This window comes from Acanthochromis polyacanthus, chromosome 8, assembly GCF_021347895.1.
Source record: "Acanthochromis polyacanthus isolate Apoly-LR-REF ecotype Palm Island chromosome 8, KAUST_Apoly_ChrSc, whole genome shotgun sequence".
NCBI classification, from domain to species: Eukaryota; Metazoa; Chordata; class Actinopteri; family Pomacentridae; genus Acanthochromis; species Acanthochromis polyacanthus.
Window position 1 is genome coordinate 11776966 of NC_067120.1, and position 17820 is coordinate 11794785.

At 41.0% G+C, this 17820-nt stretch overlaps 3 protein-coding genes and 1 long non-coding RNA gene across 4 annotated transcripts; 2 read left to right on the plus strand and 2 right to left on the minus strand.

Annotated features, from left to right (window-relative positions):
• The first annotated feature begins 1021 nt into the window (after positions 1 to 1021).
• Positions 1022 to 10847, plus strand: trpm1b (transient receptor potential cation channel, subfamily M, member 1b). The gene is made up of 24 exons (XM_051952381.1): positions 1022 to 1140; positions 1272 to 1485; positions 1798 to 1922; positions 2022 to 2193; positions 2543 to 2717; positions 2806 to 2929; positions 4509 to 4581; positions 4717 to 4817; positions 5377 to 5553; positions 5655 to 5789; positions 5917 to 5967; positions 6089 to 6229; positions 6318 to 6347; positions 6438 to 6730; positions 6957 to 7185; positions 7286 to 7417; positions 7811 to 7942; positions 8040 to 8168; positions 8275 to 8526; positions 8614 to 8788; positions 9477 to 9497; positions 9575 to 9719; positions 9814 to 10019; positions 10164 to 10847. Exons 1-24 carry the CDS (start codon positions 1138 to 1140, stop codon positions 10298 to 10300), a joined length of 3372 nt encoding a protein of 1123 aa, XP_051808341.1. The 5' UTR covers positions 1022 to 1137; the 3' UTR covers positions 10301 to 10847.
• LOC127535197 (uncharacterized) lies at positions 7125 to 16052 on the minus strand. The gene is made up of 6 exons (XR_007943866.1): positions 15942 to 16052; positions 9790 to 9994; positions 8350 to 8501; positions 7597 to 8151; positions 7464 to 7511; positions 7125 to 7364 (listed from the first exon to the last, which is right to left on the minus strand). It is a non-coding gene; the product is annotated as an uncharacterized LOC127535197 (long non-coding RNA).
• LOC110948865 (ras-related protein Rab-8B-like) lies at positions 12557 to 15607 on the minus strand. Its single transcript, XM_022190607.2, has 8 exons — positions 15327 to 15607; positions 14670 to 14730; positions 14516 to 14576; positions 14353 to 14430; positions 14115 to 14204; positions 13939 to 14004; positions 13802 to 13852; positions 12557 to 13720 (listed from the first exon to the last, which is right to left on the minus strand). Exons 1-8 carry the CDS (start codon positions 15448 to 15450, stop codon positions 13628 to 13630), a joined length of 624 nt encoding a protein of 207 aa, XP_022046299.1. The 5' UTR covers positions 15451 to 15607; the 3' UTR covers positions 12557 to 13627.
• Positions 15924 to 17820, plus strand: rps27l (ribosomal protein S27 like). The gene is made up of 4 exons (XM_022190617.2): positions 15924 to 16047; positions 16719 to 16827; positions 17314 to 17424; positions 17568 to 17820. The coding sequence occupies exons 1-4, from the start codon at positions 16042 to 16044 to the stop codon at positions 17594 to 17596; spliced, it is 255 nt and encodes an 84-aa protein (XP_022046309.1). The 5' UTR covers positions 15924 to 16041; the 3' UTR covers positions 17597 to 17820.

Consider the following 17820-nt stretch of genomic DNA (forward strand, 5'->3'; position numbering starts at 1 on the left):
GGATTTTGATCGTGAAACTTAGATTCAGATATATAAGGATGATCTCCCTGTAACTCTGGTATGATAGCACGTTAAGCTAACACTTTTCTTTTTTGTCTTTACAGGCACAGAGAGCGTGGATAGAGAGGACCTTTCTTAAAAGAGAATGTGTTCACATATTCCCCAGCAAGGACCCAACCAGGTAATCATGATCTTCAAATTTATCTTTGAATAGTTATTTATTATTTGTGGGAAACATATGGCGTTAGATTTGAAGAGCAGCTGTGCCATTGATGTTTAATATGAGAGATAACATGGAGAGCATTACTCTAAAACTCAAACATAACCTTTTCTGTCAATTTTAGCCAGGTTTTACAGACAGTGCTGCTATTTTTAACTGCTCAAGCTTCCTACAATGTTCATTTGCGTCAGCTTATTTTTTTAAAAAAGTCTTTTAAAAATGCATAAAGTGTGAGAATTCTATACAACAACAGAAGCAATAAAAAGCAAGAATAAAATGAGATTACAGACAAAATGGATTAACCAGAGAACAAACTGGTCGACATGCATTTTTTCCTCGTCAACTGGACCTGTGTTCATGTAATGTGTAACTCATGACAGTGATAATTATATAAATTATCTTTAACAGTTACATTAAGCTCCATATTTATTAATTACAAATCAACTATTAGTTCATTCATTCACTAAATCCATGACTAAAGGTCATCAGTCCTTTATCAGGATTAAAGCAGATTTTTAAGTATTGTAGGACCTGACTACTATCCTGGTCTCCAAAGCTCCTGCATTGCTGAGGGCAGTGAGGCGGTGCAGCCCTTTTGTTCATCGAGGCACATATTTCCCAGAAATGGGTACAGCCACGAATTAACCCGTGAGATGTGTTTCGAGGAAAAGGTGCCGCCTTTCATTCCTTTCAAGTTGTACTTCATACACTCTGATCTGTCTAGATGTGCCTGTGGTCAGCTGACGACGCAGCACGTGGCCATCCCTCCTGGTGCCAACTCGCTAGAGGAAGCACACCAGCTGGTGCAGATTGACACCCCAAAGGACAAATGGTCCGTGATCAAACACACCAGGACGTACCCAACGGACTCCTTTGGCATCATTGAGTTCCAGGGAGGAGGATTCATCAACAAGGCCATGGTGAGTCTCAGACACTCAAAATTATCTCTGTGTTTACAGAGAAGCAGAGGACCAAACACAGTATTAAATAAAAAAAAAGTAGAACTCACTGCAGGAAAGGTGTGATCACATTTCCCTTTTTTATTTCCCAGTATATCCGGGTTTCATATGACACCAAACCTGACAACCTCCTGCATTTGATGGTGAAGGACTGGCAACTGGAGCTGCCCACCTTGCTCATCTCTGTGCATGGAGGTCTGCAGAACTTTGACCTCCAGCCCAAACTCAAGCAAGTGTTTGGCAAAGGTCTGATCAAAGCGGCTGTCACCACTGGAGCTTGGATCTTCACGGGTGGAGTCAACACGGGTAGGACGCCGACAGTTCAGGATAATGCTTTTAATGTTCACTTAAATATCAGATTGTGACATTAGAAGATTACCTTTGCTTGAAATTGTTATTACATAATACCAGTTCTGCAATTTCCTGGGGGGAGATTTGACCAACCCATTGTCACAGGTTTAAGCGCTTTAATTAGAGCTTTAGTGGGAAAATTCATCACAAATGACAGTCTGTGTGGATTTTGCATGCAGCAACCTCAGCGTGTCCCTGAATGTGGCCCCATTAGGTATCTGAAGGAGCTATTATTCATTTTAATTGATTCTGTTCATTACATTTTAGGGGTGATCCGTCATGTCGGAGATGCATTAAAGGACCATTCCTCTAAGTCACGAGGAAAAGTGTGTGCAATAGGAATTGCTCCATGGGGGATCTTGGAAAACAAAGAAGACCTCATTGGAAAAGATGTAAGAACATTTACAGCCCAATTTCTTTTTAAAAAGCCCTTTTCATCATTGTATTTCATCTTGAATCATTTCACTAACATTTCTTCTCCTTTTTTCCAGGTAACCAGACCCTATCAGACGATGGCAAACCCACTGAGCAAGCTGGCAGTGCTCAACAACAGTCATTCTCACTTCATCCTCACCGACAACGGAACCTGTGGGAAGTACGGCTCCGAGGTCAAACTCCGTCGACTGCTGGAGAAGCACATCTCCTTGCAGAAGATCAACACTCGTAAGTCACGCAGCATTCTGCCGATGTTGTAAAATAAAAAACAAAAAAAACAAAACATCCTCCATCCTCCATGGTGTGCAAGTGTGAGCCAGAATCTTGTTGGACTAGTGGATGGAGAGCTCCTCTGTGACCTGTGGGCTTCCCTTTGTCATCCTATGCCTGGAGCTCGGATAAGGCAGGGACAGCAAAGGGATGCTCAGCTGTCACCACTGACTTCACTCCCTCTTCCCTCTAGTTTGTCTGTTCACACATCTCATCGAAGACACTTCATATCATTCTCAGACTTCTGTTATTGTAAGATGACATCTAGATAGATGGAAGGAATGACTATTTTTCCTGTGTGCGCCAGGTTTGGGTCAGGGGGTCCCTTTGGTGTGTCTGATTGTGGAGGGAGGTCCAAATGTTATCTCCATCGCCCTGGAGAGTCTGAGAGACGAGCCTCCCATCCCTGTGGTAGTGTGCGACGGCAGCGGTCGAGCTTCTGACATCATTTCCTTTGCGCACAAGTTCTCAGAAGATGGAGGGTGAGGTTTTAGACGATTCATCCTCTACTGTACTTTCAGATTCCTCTGTTGAAATGCCAAAATTACACATTTAAACCCTCTCCTGCAGCCTGGTTAATGACGACGTCCGAGACCAGCTCTTAGTGACTATTCAGAAGACATTCAATTATACCAAAAGCCAATCGCAGCAGATCCTGCTCATGGTAATGGAGTGCATGAAGAAAAGGGAACTGGTGAGTAGAAGAATAAAAAGAGTAAACTGTGTAGATGCTGACGATCATCTTGTACTTGAAAATGTCTGTGTCAGTCAATAAATATTTTTGACTCGTGAAGCATCTGGTCTCCATCGTGGTTCATCCATTCCACTCATCTGTGCGTCTTCCATTAACATATTGAATAAACATAATCCCCACAACCTGCTTGTCATTTTTCTCCTTTCTGTGGCCATGGGTGGTATGTCATGTAATCCAGGGCATTTGCAGCTTTACTGTACACCATCATTAACCTTCATGTATGTACATAAGCATGTGTTCAGCTGTAAAATGGTGGAGGTTGTCTACTTCTGCAGTGTTAAACTTCTCATCTTCATGCCATCAATTCAGTTCAGCACACACTCTGGAAAGTGTCTTCACAGGTCGCAGGTTAATTCTGAAGCTCGCAGTTTTTCTCCAAAGCGTTTGACTTTGGTACATAAATAGCAGCAGCATTTGTGCATCTCCAGCCGATTTCCGAAGGCATAAGTGATGTGATTAGTAGTTTGTAATACCCAGCAGATATAATGGGTGGGAAAGATCAGTGCACACCACCACCTGCTTAGCAGAGGCTCTTACTTCATCTGTTCACAGTAAGCATGCAGCACACAGATGGAGGAGAGGCTCCATCTCCCTAATCCTCAGCCAGGTTCCTCTCTCCACTCCCCAGGCTTTCAGTCATCAGAGTGCTATCACTTCACTCTGCATTCTCTATCCCTAATGTATTAGACCGCCTAATGCTTCAACACACTCAGATAAGCAACTTAAACTGCTTTTCTAAAGATCACACCACTTTGAGTTTTTTTTTCTCCCTCTGCTGCCATTCAGTTTTCACTGATTCACAATGCAGACAATGTGGTAAAGAGCTGGCAAGTTTATACATAACTATTTGGCTAAACTATTACGGGCTCTTAAATTATAGTGCCACGATTAACCTACAGGTGAAAAACTGTGGCTGTCTACTCTCCACATAATCCTTTCAGCCAAAGTACATCCCAGATGAACAGCTGGGTTAGAAAAATAAAAACTCTGATTTAGAAGACTGATATTTGCCATGATGTAACACCACGGTGCATCATTTAACCTTAAATTACGAGTCCACCCTTATGAAGGTCTCACACAGTCTTCTCTACAACTACGAAAGAGCAACAAAAGTTGTCAGTGTTCATACTGATTCAGGCTGCTCATTATTAACGCATCCCGAGGCCTGCTCGGAAATCTCTGGCACCGTGCCACATATTCATGCCAATCTAATCCCATTCACCCCGCCTGCACATGTGACGGACCCGTCAGCGTAATTTCATTTGATATAGTTGAGTCTGTAACAAGGGGGGTGCTATCTCTCGGCCTGACCAGTAAATTAGCCGTTTGCGATCGAACGGTCAGTGACAGAGTGCTGCAGTGAGAAGTCCTGCTGGAAATCAGTTGATACCACGTGTTTACCGCTATGCATTCCTCACACAAACTAACTTATTCATTCATTCATTTATGTAGTTTGTAAATACTGTCTAGCTCACATCTGCAACCGTTCCTTCTTTGTCAACTCTTTTCTCACATGTAGATTACAGTTTTTCGAATGGGTTCTGAGGGACAACAAGATATTGAAATGGCCATCCTCACTGCCTTGTTAAAAGGTATAATAAAACAGCATCATAAATACTTAACTAATGCTCTAACAGCAATACATTCTCTCACTGCATGCTACACATACCTGCTCTCTTCATCTTCTCCTCTCTTGTCTCTTTGTCCTTCTGTTTCTTTTGCTTCAGGCACGAATGCTTCAGCAGCAGATCAGCTCAGTTTGGCTCTGGCCTGGAACAGAGTAGATATTGCTCGCAATCACATCTTTGTTTATGGACACAATTTACCAGTGAGTGGTTCTTAACATTTGAATAGTGAGAATTAATCATTTGGGTGCACGCGAGTGTTCCACAGTTGCAAAATTGCCAATGATGTATTTAGGACTGAAGGAAAGAATGGGGTTTTGGCAATCAAAAAATAGTTTGAAAGCCAACCTTATCAAAGTCCTACTCAACTCAAAAATGTGTTTTGCTTATTTCTAATTTCACATGACCAGAACTGTATATGCAGAGCTTGACACTAGAGAGCTGTTTTCAAATTCATGTTGTAAAAACTGTTGGCCAAATTATTGGGTAAATTTAGAAAAATCAAAATATTCTGAAAGATTCAAAACATTTTTTTAAAGAATTTTGAACTAGTTTATCAACTTGAAAATCCATTCCAGACACCATTTATTATACAAAACAGAAGCAGTAATGTTCTCTCAGAGTGTGTGCTGCTCACATGACAGGACAAAAGGACAGTCTTACTTGAAACTGAGTTGTGTTTCTCAAGTACAAATAAAAGTCAAGCTGATATTCAACCAAAGAAGAGACAACTTTCTCCTTCTTTCATTCCTTCCTGGTCAGCCTGCAGGTGCCATCGCCAATACAACAACCTCTGTAGCTACAACCCAGGAGAAAACCAAGAGTCCTGCCAGCGCTCCTCGCAACAAGACCCGGGCCAAAAAGGGAAAGGGGAAGGGAAAAGCAAAACCTGAACCTCCGGAGGAAACAGACCCGAGGAAGTTGGAGTTGATTCGTTGGGTAATGATAAAGTCTATGTCAAACACTACAGGTGGAAATTTACAGAGTAGACTGAGAACACAAACAATAATGAGCCTGTGTCATATATTACCTTCTGCCAGGTGAACTCTCTGGAGCAGGCTATGATGGATGCTCTGGTGCTGGACAGAGTGGACTTTGTCAAACTGCTGCTTGAGAACGGGGTCAATATTCACCATTTCCTCACCATTCCCAGGCTGGAGGAGCTTTACAACACAGTGGGTCAAAGAAAGTGCAGCAAATGAAAATAAGATCAATTCTGAGAGTTCTGAGCAACAGCAACATATAGAAATAACAGATCTGACTAACCTTCATCCTCTTCCTCTCTCCCCTTCTCTTTCTCAGAAACTTGGCCCTGCGAACACGCTGCATGCTGTGGTTAGAGATGTCAAAAAGGTGAAACAACCCATTCTATAATATTAAACAAGCAATTTATGGTCTTTCATTCCAGATCAGTGGTAATTTTTGGATTATTTTGAGCCATATGTTATATAACATTACTGTGATGATTCTGCAGGGAAACCTTCCTCCAGATTATCAGATCACTTTGATTGATATTGGTCTGGTGCTGGAATACCTCATGGGGGGAGCTTACAGGAGTAATTACACCAGGAAGGTTTTCCGTAACCTCTACAATAATTTGTATGGACTAAAAAGGGTAGGCATGGATGAAAGGAAACAAAAAATAATGTCTGGTTCTGACAGGAATTTAATACTAATCACAATGTTCTTCTTACCTCTTGCAGCCAAAAGCGCTGAAGCTTCTTGGAATGGAGGTGGGGTGTCCTTCAACAACAAAAGACTTTCAAATAGTTGAAGAAATAAAATCCATACAGCAGAATAATTTATTTGGATTTTTTTGTTAGGATGACGAACCAAGAACCAAAGGCAAGAAAAAGCCAAAAAAGAAGAAGGAGGAAGAGGTGGAAATTGATGTGGATGACCCTGAAGTGTGCAGATTCAAGTTTCCCTTCCATGAGCTGATGCTTTGGGCGGTGCTGATGAAGCGCCAGAAGATGGCGCTATTCCTCTGGCAGCGTGGAGAAGAAGCTATGGCAAAGGCCTTGGTGGCTTGTAAACTGTACAAAGCCATGGCCCATGAGTGCTCTGAGAGTGAACTGGTGGATGACATCTCCCAAGATCTGGAGAACAACTCCAAGTCAGTCCCAAAAATAATAAACAGTCAAATAAATCCGAATAACATAAAACATGGCTCACTTAGGTTGTCACAAAGCTAACAGGCTCAAATAAATAGGCCCATATACTTGCTTTCCACACTTTCTGTTACATAGTTATGTATGATTTCATTTTTTGTTTTATGGTGATTTCAAACTGTTAAGTAGTGTTGTATAGACATTAAAGCGATCATTTTGTCCCTTTGACAGAGAGTTTGGCCAGTTGGCCTATGAGCTGCTGGACCAGTCCTACAAGCACGATGAACAGGTGGCCATGAAACTTCTAACATATGAGCTGGTCAACTGGAGTAACTCCACCTGTCTGAAGCTGGCTGTGGCTGCTAAGCAACGTGACTTCATCGCTCACACCTGCAGCCAGATGTTGCTCACTGACATGTGGATGGGCTGCTTAAGGATTGGAAAAAACCCTGGCCTCAAGGTTGGCATGAAAAATGGTTCATCTCAAGCAACCACAGCAAATATTTCACATTAATGACACTTGTACTCATGGCTTCATCTCTCTGTGACATCTCACCTAGGTTATTCTGGGAATCATCTTTCCTCTTCTCATTCTGCTGTTGGATTTCCGTATCGGAGATGATGCTTCCTATCATGTACCTGAAGGCAAAGAAGACGGAAAAGACAAGGATGATGACACAAAGTCCAGCAAGGTTCTTGTTCCTGCTTATCTTGTCACGTTAAATTGTTTTCACATACCGTTAGTACAAGAATTAAATATGTCTTTGTTACAGCCTGGCTCGAAGGCTGTAACAAAACAGGGAGACAAACACAGCATGGTGACTAAAAATGATTTTATTGTAACCAAATAATCAAAATGTGCACAACCAACCTCACACAGAAAACCCAAAACACACAGCTGAAGCTCCTGCAGAGAACCGCTCTGGAAGTGATCAAAGTTGTGTAGAGTTGAGCCACTTGATCCCAGGTGTGGCTCATCAGCTGACGACCCTCAGCTGATGAGCTGATGACCCAGCAAGACAGGAGCACCTGTCCAGGTGGGGGGTTGTCACAGTCTTGGTGAGATGTTTGCTGTTTTGTTGTAGGAGGGTAACACGGACGCAACTTCCCGAAAGGGAGATGAAGAGGAAGGAAGCACTAAAGTCCGCAAAATCCCCATTGGCAAAAGGTTCTTTGAGTTTTACGACGCACCGTTCACTAAATTCTGGTTCAACACTGTAAGTTCCTCTTCTTATGCATGATAGAGAATTATAGCAAGCATTTAAACAGAATTATAACGTCCAATAAAATTATTTTATCACTGTTTTATGGCAGATTTGCTATCTTGGCTACTTAATGTTGTACAACTACATCATCCTGGTGAAAATGGAGCGATGGCCATCTATACAGGAGTGGACTGTAATTGCATACATCCTCACACTTGGCTCTGAAAAAGTCAGACAGGTAAAAAACAGTATGGTTAACTTGGCACAGTCAGAAATAACTTAAGTACCAAAACTATTTAAGACTTTTAATGGATCCTGCTTGACCTGTAAATGTTGGCATCTAGATTCTGATGTCAGAACCAGGGAAGCTGAAACAGAAGATAAGTGTTTGGATGGAGGAATACTGGAACATCACAGACCTGGTTGCAATTTCCACCTTCCTTCTGGGGCTCATGTTGCGGCTCCAGCATGAACCGTACATGGGCTACGGCCGAGTCATCTACTGCATAGACATCATCTTCTGGTACATTCGAGTATTGGACATCTTTGGAGTCAACAAATACCTGGGACCCTATGTGATGATGATAGGGAAGATGGTAATGACAGTCAAACAAACCATAGGAAAAAACAATCACAGATGTGCATAGAAATACAATGAGCTTAAATATTCTGTTTTCTTTCAGATGATCGATATGATGTACTTTGTGGTGATCATGCTGGTGGTGCTCATGAGCTTCGGGGTGGCTCGGCAGGCCATCCTTCACCCAGATGAGGAGCCAACATGGCGCCTGGCCAGGAACATTTTCTACATGCCCTACTGGATGATCTATGGGGAGGTTTTTGCGGACTCGATAGACCGTAAGACTAGAATTCATAGTAAGATTCTGTTTCCTGATTCTGGGCAGATGATCAGTGTTGCATTAATTTCTATGTCTTAAATTCTGTTATGTTTAGAGAGAATATGCGAAACCCTTTAATACTTTGTCCCCCTCTGCTGGCACATTTGTGACAGCTTACTTCAGCTGCAATAATGTTGCATAGAATCAAAGCAGAATATGTATCATTATCTCTTCATCTCAGTTATGATCATCTGCCTCCAAGTTTTCTTTTTCTGTGAGTGTTTCTTCTGTCAGGGTGAAGACAACAAGCAGCTATTTAAAATGTCTAAATTATCAATACAAACAAGTATTGACATGGCTACTTTCTAAAGAAGGTACTAAAACGATTGTTTCATATATATTGGAAGATGCATGTCTGATGCCCCGATTTATTTATTTTTTTTAAACAAATGCTAAAGTCTTGATTTTGTTAAACAAGATTGTAGACTAATCTGAAAATTTGATTTATTACAAAAATAAAAAATAACAGCAAAGTGTATGAAATGCACAACTAATTTGGAAGAACACTTTAATGGCGCTAGTCCATTCTTTCATGGACATCAGCTTGACCTTGACAGAAATACGACATAAAAATCCCATGTTTTATTGATTTTAACACTTTCTCCATATTTCTGCGGAACTGCACTTTTATGGGATTTTTTTCCAAGTCTACGCAATGGAAATCAACCGTAAGTAGTCTTAATGTCAAGAATGTAAATCTAATCTGTTAGCTTAAGTTCTCAGAATATCTCTCCTTTCCCCACAGCTCCATGTGGTGAACATTTATATGATGAGGATGGGAAGAAGCTGCCTCCATGTATCCCTGGAGCCTGGCTCACACCTGCTATTATGGCCTGTTACCTCCTCGTGGCAAACATTCTTCTGGTCAACTTGCTCATTGCAGTGTTCAAGTAAATACATGTTTCAGTGTCTGTTCTGTTATTTGTGTGGGAAATATCTACTCATAGAGTTTGTACTCACTGGTTAGCATTTTCGCTCCCACAGCAACACCTTCTTTGAAGTCAAGTCCATTTCCAACCAGGTGTGGAAGTTTCAGAGATATCAGCTGATCATGACTTTCCATGACCGTCCCATCCTGCCTCCACCTCTCATCATCTTCAGTCACCTCTACATCCTCTTCAACAGGCTGTTTCGGCGATGTGCCAGGAAGAAACAGGAGGGAGAGCTGGATGAGAAGGACCGAGGCCTCAGTTAGTCTTTTCTGTTAATCATATTTACCGTTTACCATTTAACTGGTCAAATATATAACAAATATATACTCTAAGAACTTTGAAATCATACTGCAAAAACATGCATACATAGAAACATTCTAACATAACATCTGCTTCCTTTAGAACTCAGGCTGAATCCAGAGGAGCTTAAAAATTTGTATGAGTTTGAAGAGCAGTGTGTGGAGGAATATTTCCGTGAGAAAGAGGACGAGCAGCAGTCCTCCAGTGATGAACGTATCAAGGTTACTTCAGAGAGGTAAACCGCTATCAGGCATACGGCTTAAAAAACAAACATTTTTTAACACATTAACTGTACAGTGTGAACAATCTTCTGTAGTTTTATAGGTTGGCCCCATTTTGTAAAATTACAGATAACTACTAAAATCAAAGAAATAGTATTAATTTGCATATTAAACATAACTGTCAAAACTGTGAGTAATATCTGTATTTTTACATATGGTGTTCATTCTTTTACAGCATTTTCACTGTCTACTTTAAGTCAGGAAAAAAAATGTTATTTTACAAATATTTGAGAGAACGGTGTACATATTAAGGATTGAAAAATAGCAAATGTTCTTAAACTGTCATTTTAAAGATTTTGTTAAATTTGTTAAATTTCCGATATCTGATAAAAAATCACAAAAGTATACATCAAACTATATGATATGTCACAAATAAAAAGAACTGGTCAAACTGCACATAATGGTCATAAAAATCTGTATGTTTACAAGTAGCAATTTGTTTTTTTAATATGTGCAACTGTAAAGTTAGTTTTACTGTATTTCAATTAGCTAGAAATATCAATATTTTACAAATAGTTGCTAGTCTTTTCAATGTATTTTCACATTAGCTTTCCATTGATTTTTAATTCTTCCTTTTTCTAATACATTAAAAACACATTTCCTAATCTTTGTATTCTTCATGTTTTCTCTACAGAGTTGAGAACATGTCAATGCGTCTGGAGGAGGTCAATGAGAGGGAGAACACAATGAAGGCCTCCCTGCAGACTGTGGATCTGCGTCTAGCCCAGCTGGAGGAGATTCATGGGCGTATGGCAGTCGCATTGGAAAAGCTCGCAGGGGTGGACAGATTGGAGCTGACCAGAACCTACTCACGAAACTCCTCTGTGTGCGATCCTTCATCTCTCCTGCGCCAGGGCAGCATCAACAGTGCTGATGGTTACAGTCTTTACCGCTTCCACATGGACATGGAGGAGTTTGCTACCAAGCAAAAGGACACAGAGGAGACAACTAAAAGCGGCCTAGAAAGACAGCGGAGCATCTGCACCCTCAGCACCAAGGAAGGCGGTCAGACCTTAGAGGTTGGAGGTTTGGAGAAGTCGCGACCCAGTTCCTGTGTAGACATCCTCATATCTCCATGTGAACAAAAGTCTCCTTCTGTGGCATCAAGCCAAGAGACCATAACCAACATAAAACACAGCAGCACAATGCGGCTAGATAGACTAACAGACAAAAACAGACTAAGGCCTTCATCTTCTCCAAAAAGGACTAAATCTTTGAAACACTATCCAGTTGAAGACCAACCAACCTCTCCAATGACAAAGAGGAGGGCGATGAGCACCATCATCATCAACCCTGATGATGAACCGGAGGAAGTTGCCGCTTCAATAGAGAAGCCCCAACTGCCGCTAGATACCTCCTCTTCTCCAAAGAGGACTAAATCTCTGAGATATCTTCCAACTGAAAGTCAAAGCCAGATTTCTCCTATCACAAAGAAGAGGGCTATGAGCAGCATCATCTACAGCCCAGCTGAGGCAGGTGATGATTTGCTGCAAACTGCAGACTACAGGTCTCTGGTAGAGCAGGTCACTAAAAGTCCAAATCAGTGGCCACCAAATCTGCAGTATCAGGTACATCCCAGCACTTTGGGCCACATGCCTAAAGTTTCAACAGTCAGAGCCCTTGCCCAGCAGTTTCAAACTACCACTGCACCCACTGAGCTTCAAAACCAGAATCAGATTGATGCAATTCCTTCAGAAAATGAGGGAACTCCTCCAGCAATTGAGCCTGTTGAAGACCAAATAAAGATGAAGGCTAAGAGAAACCTCTCGGATACCACCGACTATCTGAGTGTGGCTGATCAAAAGTATTTGCAGTGTCCCAGGTCACTGAGCTGGAATGCCAGCGATAGGAAAGCAAAGTCCTTCATGGTTAGCCAGGAGATAAGGGCCTCAAGCAGCGCGAAAAACCTCGCTGAAGCCAGCAGGGTGTTGGCTGTTGGACAGGAAGATGAGGAAAAGAAGACCGAGCTAGACGATGATGCATAAATGTAGAAATGAGAGCCTTAAAGGAGAGATTGATGAAAGCAGAAACAGATGATTATTAAACAGAATAAAGGCACAAGCGCAAGACAGCACTGATGAACTTACTTCAGACATCACAACTGAATGAGTTGTTGAAACTGTTGTCATAAAATTGGTAAAAACAGACTGACAGTGATGGAAAATCATGAAGGAAGTCTTTTTCAGTCATGCAGTGACAATCACTACTCTCCTGTAAAGATCCACTTTCTTTACTTTTCATTGGTGTAACTTACAGTAGCTTACAAAGACAATCATTCACATTACAGCTTTCCCCAGTCATTGTGTTTTTATGTTGGATATGTAAAGGGGACCTGTCGGCTCTCTACAGCTCCAGGAGGAAATAAAGTATTAACCCAGTTAATTGTGCTGACATATACAGTGTGAACAGCGAACAAAATGAACTTCCTATAGATATTCAAATACTGCCTGTAAACACTTTTTCAGATGCGTAACACTGACCCCTCAGAGGTCCCTCTACAGTTTTCATGCAAATACTGACAATTGTATAACAATATGTATTAAGTACAGCTTCAAAGAAACAAACAACCCTTCCACAGTTTCATGTTGACACAGAATCCTGTATAAATGAAGGTTCCAATAAAAAGGAATAAATAAAAAAAGAGCATACAGTAGGTTGTATTTATACATTTTTTTTCTATCACAATACTGTGACTCCTTCTAGGCACACATGAACAAATAGAAATGATGCCAGTGCGACTTCAGACGATAAGCTTAGTAATATACACGAATTCACACGGATAAATACAATCAATGCTGAGACTTGATATGTTCATCTCACAGAGTCATCATAGCAAATATGACAATAGGTAGTGTGTATAAAATGATGCTACAATATATGAAAGTATCTGAATGGTATGTTTTCTCTTTTTCTCTTCTAATATATAAGACAACTGTGTGCAATTGAGACATTTTGATGAGATCCAACAGAGGTGGTATAAATGCCAGGAGAATCGCTGCCTACTGAGAGCAGGCACTGCAGGTCAAGCTACAAACCACTGCTGTTGGTCACGAACTAGTCTTTTGCATGAGCAGATATAAAGTATCAGGCCTCATTCCTCATTGATCCTCTTCTGGTCAGCAGATCAGGGTCTCATTCAGCCATGAACCTGTAACTTCAGCTGGCAGTAAGGTCCTCTGATTATTATGACCAGTGCTGCTGCTGCTGAGAAGAAACTCCGAGAGGCAGGAACCCTCCAAAAACACGAAGGCCACGCTGGAAACGTGAACACTAGGGACAAGCACCCTAGAGGAGCGAACACTTGAAGAATTTAATTCTCTTCGACTTCTTCTCCGTGATCTTGACCGGTTTGCCCGATCCTCCGGCGTTGTTGTCAGTCTACCGAGGAAAGATGGACCAGTGAGGAAACGGAACGCATGCAGTATTAAAAAGTAGCATCTATTTTAAGAAGCTACTTACCGTCTTTGAGCTCAGATTATGTAATATGTCTCTCCCCATGGTGTAAAAAGCCTTGTGAGACAGAAAAATCACAGCAAATGTTACATATATATCAATCATATTCCATGGTACCTTCAGGGATAAATCAGACATCTTACCTCTTCTACATTTAAGCTAGACTTTGCACTGGTTTCCAAGAACTTCACTCCATAATCAATAGCAAGCTAAAGGAGATTTAAAAAACGTAGCATGTTAGTGTCACTCACTGCAAATTGGAAAGCTGCATTGGAATTCATTTGAGGCTACTTCCTATTCAAAGGCTGCAGACACTCACTTTTTCACCTCTGTCTTTAGACACCTGTCTCCTGTCAGTCATGTCACATTTGTTGCCGAGGATCATCTTCTCCACGTCAGATGAGGCATGCTAGGAGAATTAAAAAGACTCATTATGCAAAGCTATTTATATCTCAGTGTCCAAAAAGGTTTTCGTAACATATTTATAATAATTGCATTTTCATTTTATAGAAAAATGCCAGTTAAATTACAGATAGAAGTTCAAATTCAAAGCTCACCTCTTCAATGTTTCTAATCCAGTTTTTTATGTTCTCAAAGGACTTCTCATTGCTAATGTCATAGACCAGCATGATACCCTGAGAAGAAAAAAATCTTTTCTGAACCCTGATATGCAACAGCAAAGTAGACTTAAAGTGGCAAAGTGAGAAAGGGAGGTCTTACCATGGCTCCTCTATAGTAAGCTGTAGTGATGGTGCGAAACCTCTCCTGCCCTGCAGTATCCCTGAACACATCAGATCACAAAGACAAGATCTAGAGGGCAGATTCAGTAGACATTCACATAAAAAAATGAACAAAACAATGAAATTACACTTACCAGATCTGAAGTTTGACTCTCTTTCCATCCAGCTCTATCGTTCTGATTTTGAAGTCTATTCCTGCATTTTAACAGACAAACACAGACAGGGCAACGTCAGCTCATGCTTACTGCATTGATTAGTTACATGACATCATCACATTTGTCACATGCTAAGATGCACAGCAAACCAGGCATTTCTGCAAGAAGTGGTTCTTCTTTGTGAACCAGTCGAAGTTTACATGAACTGTACATCCTGTGTCAAATTGTAGGCACTGAGAAAGAAGCAGTACTTGCTGCAGCAGAGAGGAGGTGACAACAAAATTATAGCAATGCAGATATGATCAAAAAGCTTGCAGTGTTAGGAGGCTTACAAAAGGTCACAAGTCTTGACTGCAGCTCTGATCTCATTCTATATTTGACCTTACTGGTGCATTATGAGCTCTCAAGGACGGAATATTATAATTCCTTGTCTCTCAATCCCATTGTCTTGCTCTAATGCAGTTAGCTTGCTGCCCTTTCACACACTGTAGGTCTGCATATTATCAATCCAATCCCTAGCTTATAGGCATTACTACGTATATACTTATCTGGATGAGGCAGTAAACCGCTGCATTATATAGATGTTGGCATTCAACTGATTAGATTTATCCTGAGGGGCGTCTGCAGGCTACTCACCTATTGTGGATATGAAGGTGGTGTTGAAGGAGTCCTCGCTGAATCTGAACAGCAGACATGTCTTGCCGACTCCACTGTCTCCGATGAGCAACAGTTTAAACAGGTAATCGTACGTTTTCGCCATTTAAACAAACTGAAACCTCCGTTTCGATGGTATAAAGCCGTAACGAGCCGGGATAACCCGCCTGGAAATCCTCGGCTGTCTGTTGCAGATTCGGGCAGACTGGCAGCAGACCGGTGCCGAGGAGAGTGATGTCACGTCCCCCTTTGCATTGTGGGTTGTGGAGTTTAAAGCGGATACCCCCCCCCCCCCCCCCCCCAAAAAAAAAAAAGCGTCATAGCATTCATAAGCACACGAAATAAAACCATAAAGTTTCGTTGAATGTCATTTTTCCATCCTCGTTGACACATTTCTTATTATCGTGTTTGTAAAGCGTTTGCCAAACAGTAGCAAAATCACGGCAGGGGTCTACAACTAGACCCAAAATTTAATTCCGATTTTGATATCATTTGACGTCAACACATTCAACACTTAAAATTATGAAAAAAAATGATTGAAGATAAATGCTCAGAACTTTAAACCAAGTGTTATCAAATGTTTTAAGCTATCCTTACCATTTTCACTGTCGCAGCCCCCCTCAGGTTTGACTGCCAGAGTTTCTGTTTCCGTCCAATCATCTCACACGTAAGCGCCGAGTGAGCTAGCACGGCGAAAATGCCTGTAAGTTGCAAACTTTTTCGCTAATTTATTCTCTTCGAAGTCATGTACTGTGTTGTCAGCTTTCCGTGCATATTGTCGTCGACTCCCGGCCGTCACATGCTGCATTTTTTGTTGCCGGTGTGCACCCTGGTCGTTGTGTTTGTTGATAAAGTAGCAGCAGCACATGGAGTGAAAATTAGCTAACGTAGCTGTCTGACTCGGGTTGCGACTAGTTGCTGGAACACAATGGTAGCAAACGCCAGCGCAATACAACCTGTGACGGAGTAATGTTGGGCCAAGAAGTAGTCTGCACCTGTTTTCTCACCAGGCCCTTCTTGAGTTTACTAGTCAACACTACTCGTATATATATATAAAAAAATGTAGTGTTTACCTAAAGTGCTTTGTGTTGTCATCGCTCATGCTATCGCTAAAATGTTAGCTTGTTATTTTTTGGTACATATGCTAGTTTAAAAAAATGCTTTACCTCTTGCATCCCAGGATAAATATACTAAGTAAGACATTTGTAAACAAGATCTAGAAAGTATTGTACTTTTGTTTAGAAAGCAATATTACACTAAATCCACTAAAATCATTAATGCTTTCACTCATATGAATAACTCTGCTGTTTAGCTACTTAAATCTGTCCCATGAGATTAAATGTGACTAAATATTTGCATAATTCTACATTCCAGTTAGCTAAAGACCTCCTCCACCCTGCAATTGACTTTGAGAGAAGACAACATAAAAAGAAAAGACTTGTTCAGAGCCCCAACTCCTACTTCATGGATGTGAAGTGCCCAGGTATGTTAAAAGTACATGTGTGGTATCAAGAGTAGATGCAGCTGAAGGTTTGATGCATTGATTTTAGGCCATTTGTTTGGTCACATATTGTGTGATTACTTAACCTGTTGATAGAGATACAGATGTTCATGAAACCTGTATTGAAAACAATATTCATAACCCAAATACCATTAAAGATCAGTCAGTACTTGAACCCGGCTGATGTGAGGCATTTACTTGGCTCTGAGCTAATGACAAGCACTATGTAGTCTAAACCACAAGTTTGATGTTCATCTTCATAATTAAATTATCACTTTGGCGCTTGATCACTGGATATTCCTTCTGATTCAGTGCAATGATTGCATCCCCAGGCTCCGGTCGCCTTCCTTGTCATGATTTTGCAATGACTTAACCACATTTTAATGGCATTTGTGGAAACATTTAAATCCATTTACAACAATGTATGCTGGACTTGTTGCTTAACAGTTTGACACTGATCCTCCACAGGCTGCTACAAGATCACCACTGTGTTCAGTCATGCACAGACTGTGGTGCTCTGTGTGGGATGCTCAACCGTGTTGTGCCAGCCAAAAGGAGGAAAAGCCAGACTGACAGAGGGTAAAATATCCAAAAATGTTCCACAAGTATTTACAGCACTAGATGTAGTAGCATAAATGTGTATCAAGTATCATTACTTTTAGCTGTACATATTGGTGTCATCGAGGAATGCAGTCTAATATATTTTGATTTTTGTTCCACAGGTTGCTCTTTCAGGAGAAAGCAACACTAAAAAGGGAACTGTGCAAGTAATCATGTGTATAATGGAGTCTCGCTTTTCATAAATCCTTAATTTTCCTTTGATTCCAATGTGTTGTAAATTCAGTGACATGTTCTGTCATTGTACAGATGTTCAGCTTTTATGATGCATTTATAAATTTACTAGCAACATTTTTAATATGCAGAAATACATTATGGTAGAATCTGATTAAGACAATAAAGAAAGCTGTTATTGCA

Coding starts and splice junctions, on each gene's coding strand:
- trpm1b (XM_051952381.1), top strand. Junction 2,194..2,542: donor CTTGCAGAAGATCAACACTC/GTAAGTCACGCA, acceptor TGTGTGCGCCAG/GTTTGGGTCAGGGGGTCCCT. Junction 5,554..5,654: donor AGTTGGAGTTGATTCGTTGG/GTAATGATAAAG, acceptor ACCTTCTGCCAG/GTGAACTCTCTGGAGCAGGC.
- LOC110948865 (XM_022190607.2), bottom strand. CDS start 15,450: ATGGCGAAAACGTACGATTACCTGTTTAAACTGTTGCTCATCGGAGAC. Junction 14,577..14,669: donor AGAGTCAAACTTCAGATCTG/GTAAGTGTAATT, acceptor TGATGTGTTCAG/GGATACTGCAGGGCAGGAGA. Junction 14,005..14,114: donor CTAAAGACAGAGGTGAAAAA/GTGAGTGTCTGC, acceptor AATCTCCTTTAG/CTTGCTATTGATTATGGAGT.
- rps27l (XM_022190617.2), top strand. Junction 16,828..17,313: donor CATGGATGTGAAGTGCCCAG/GTATGTTAAAAG, acceptor GATCCTCCACAG/GCTGCTACAAGATCACCACT. Junction 17,425..17,567: donor AAAAGCCAGACTGACAGAGG/GTAAAATATCCA, acceptor TTTGTTCCACAG/GTTGCTCTTTCAGGAGAAAG.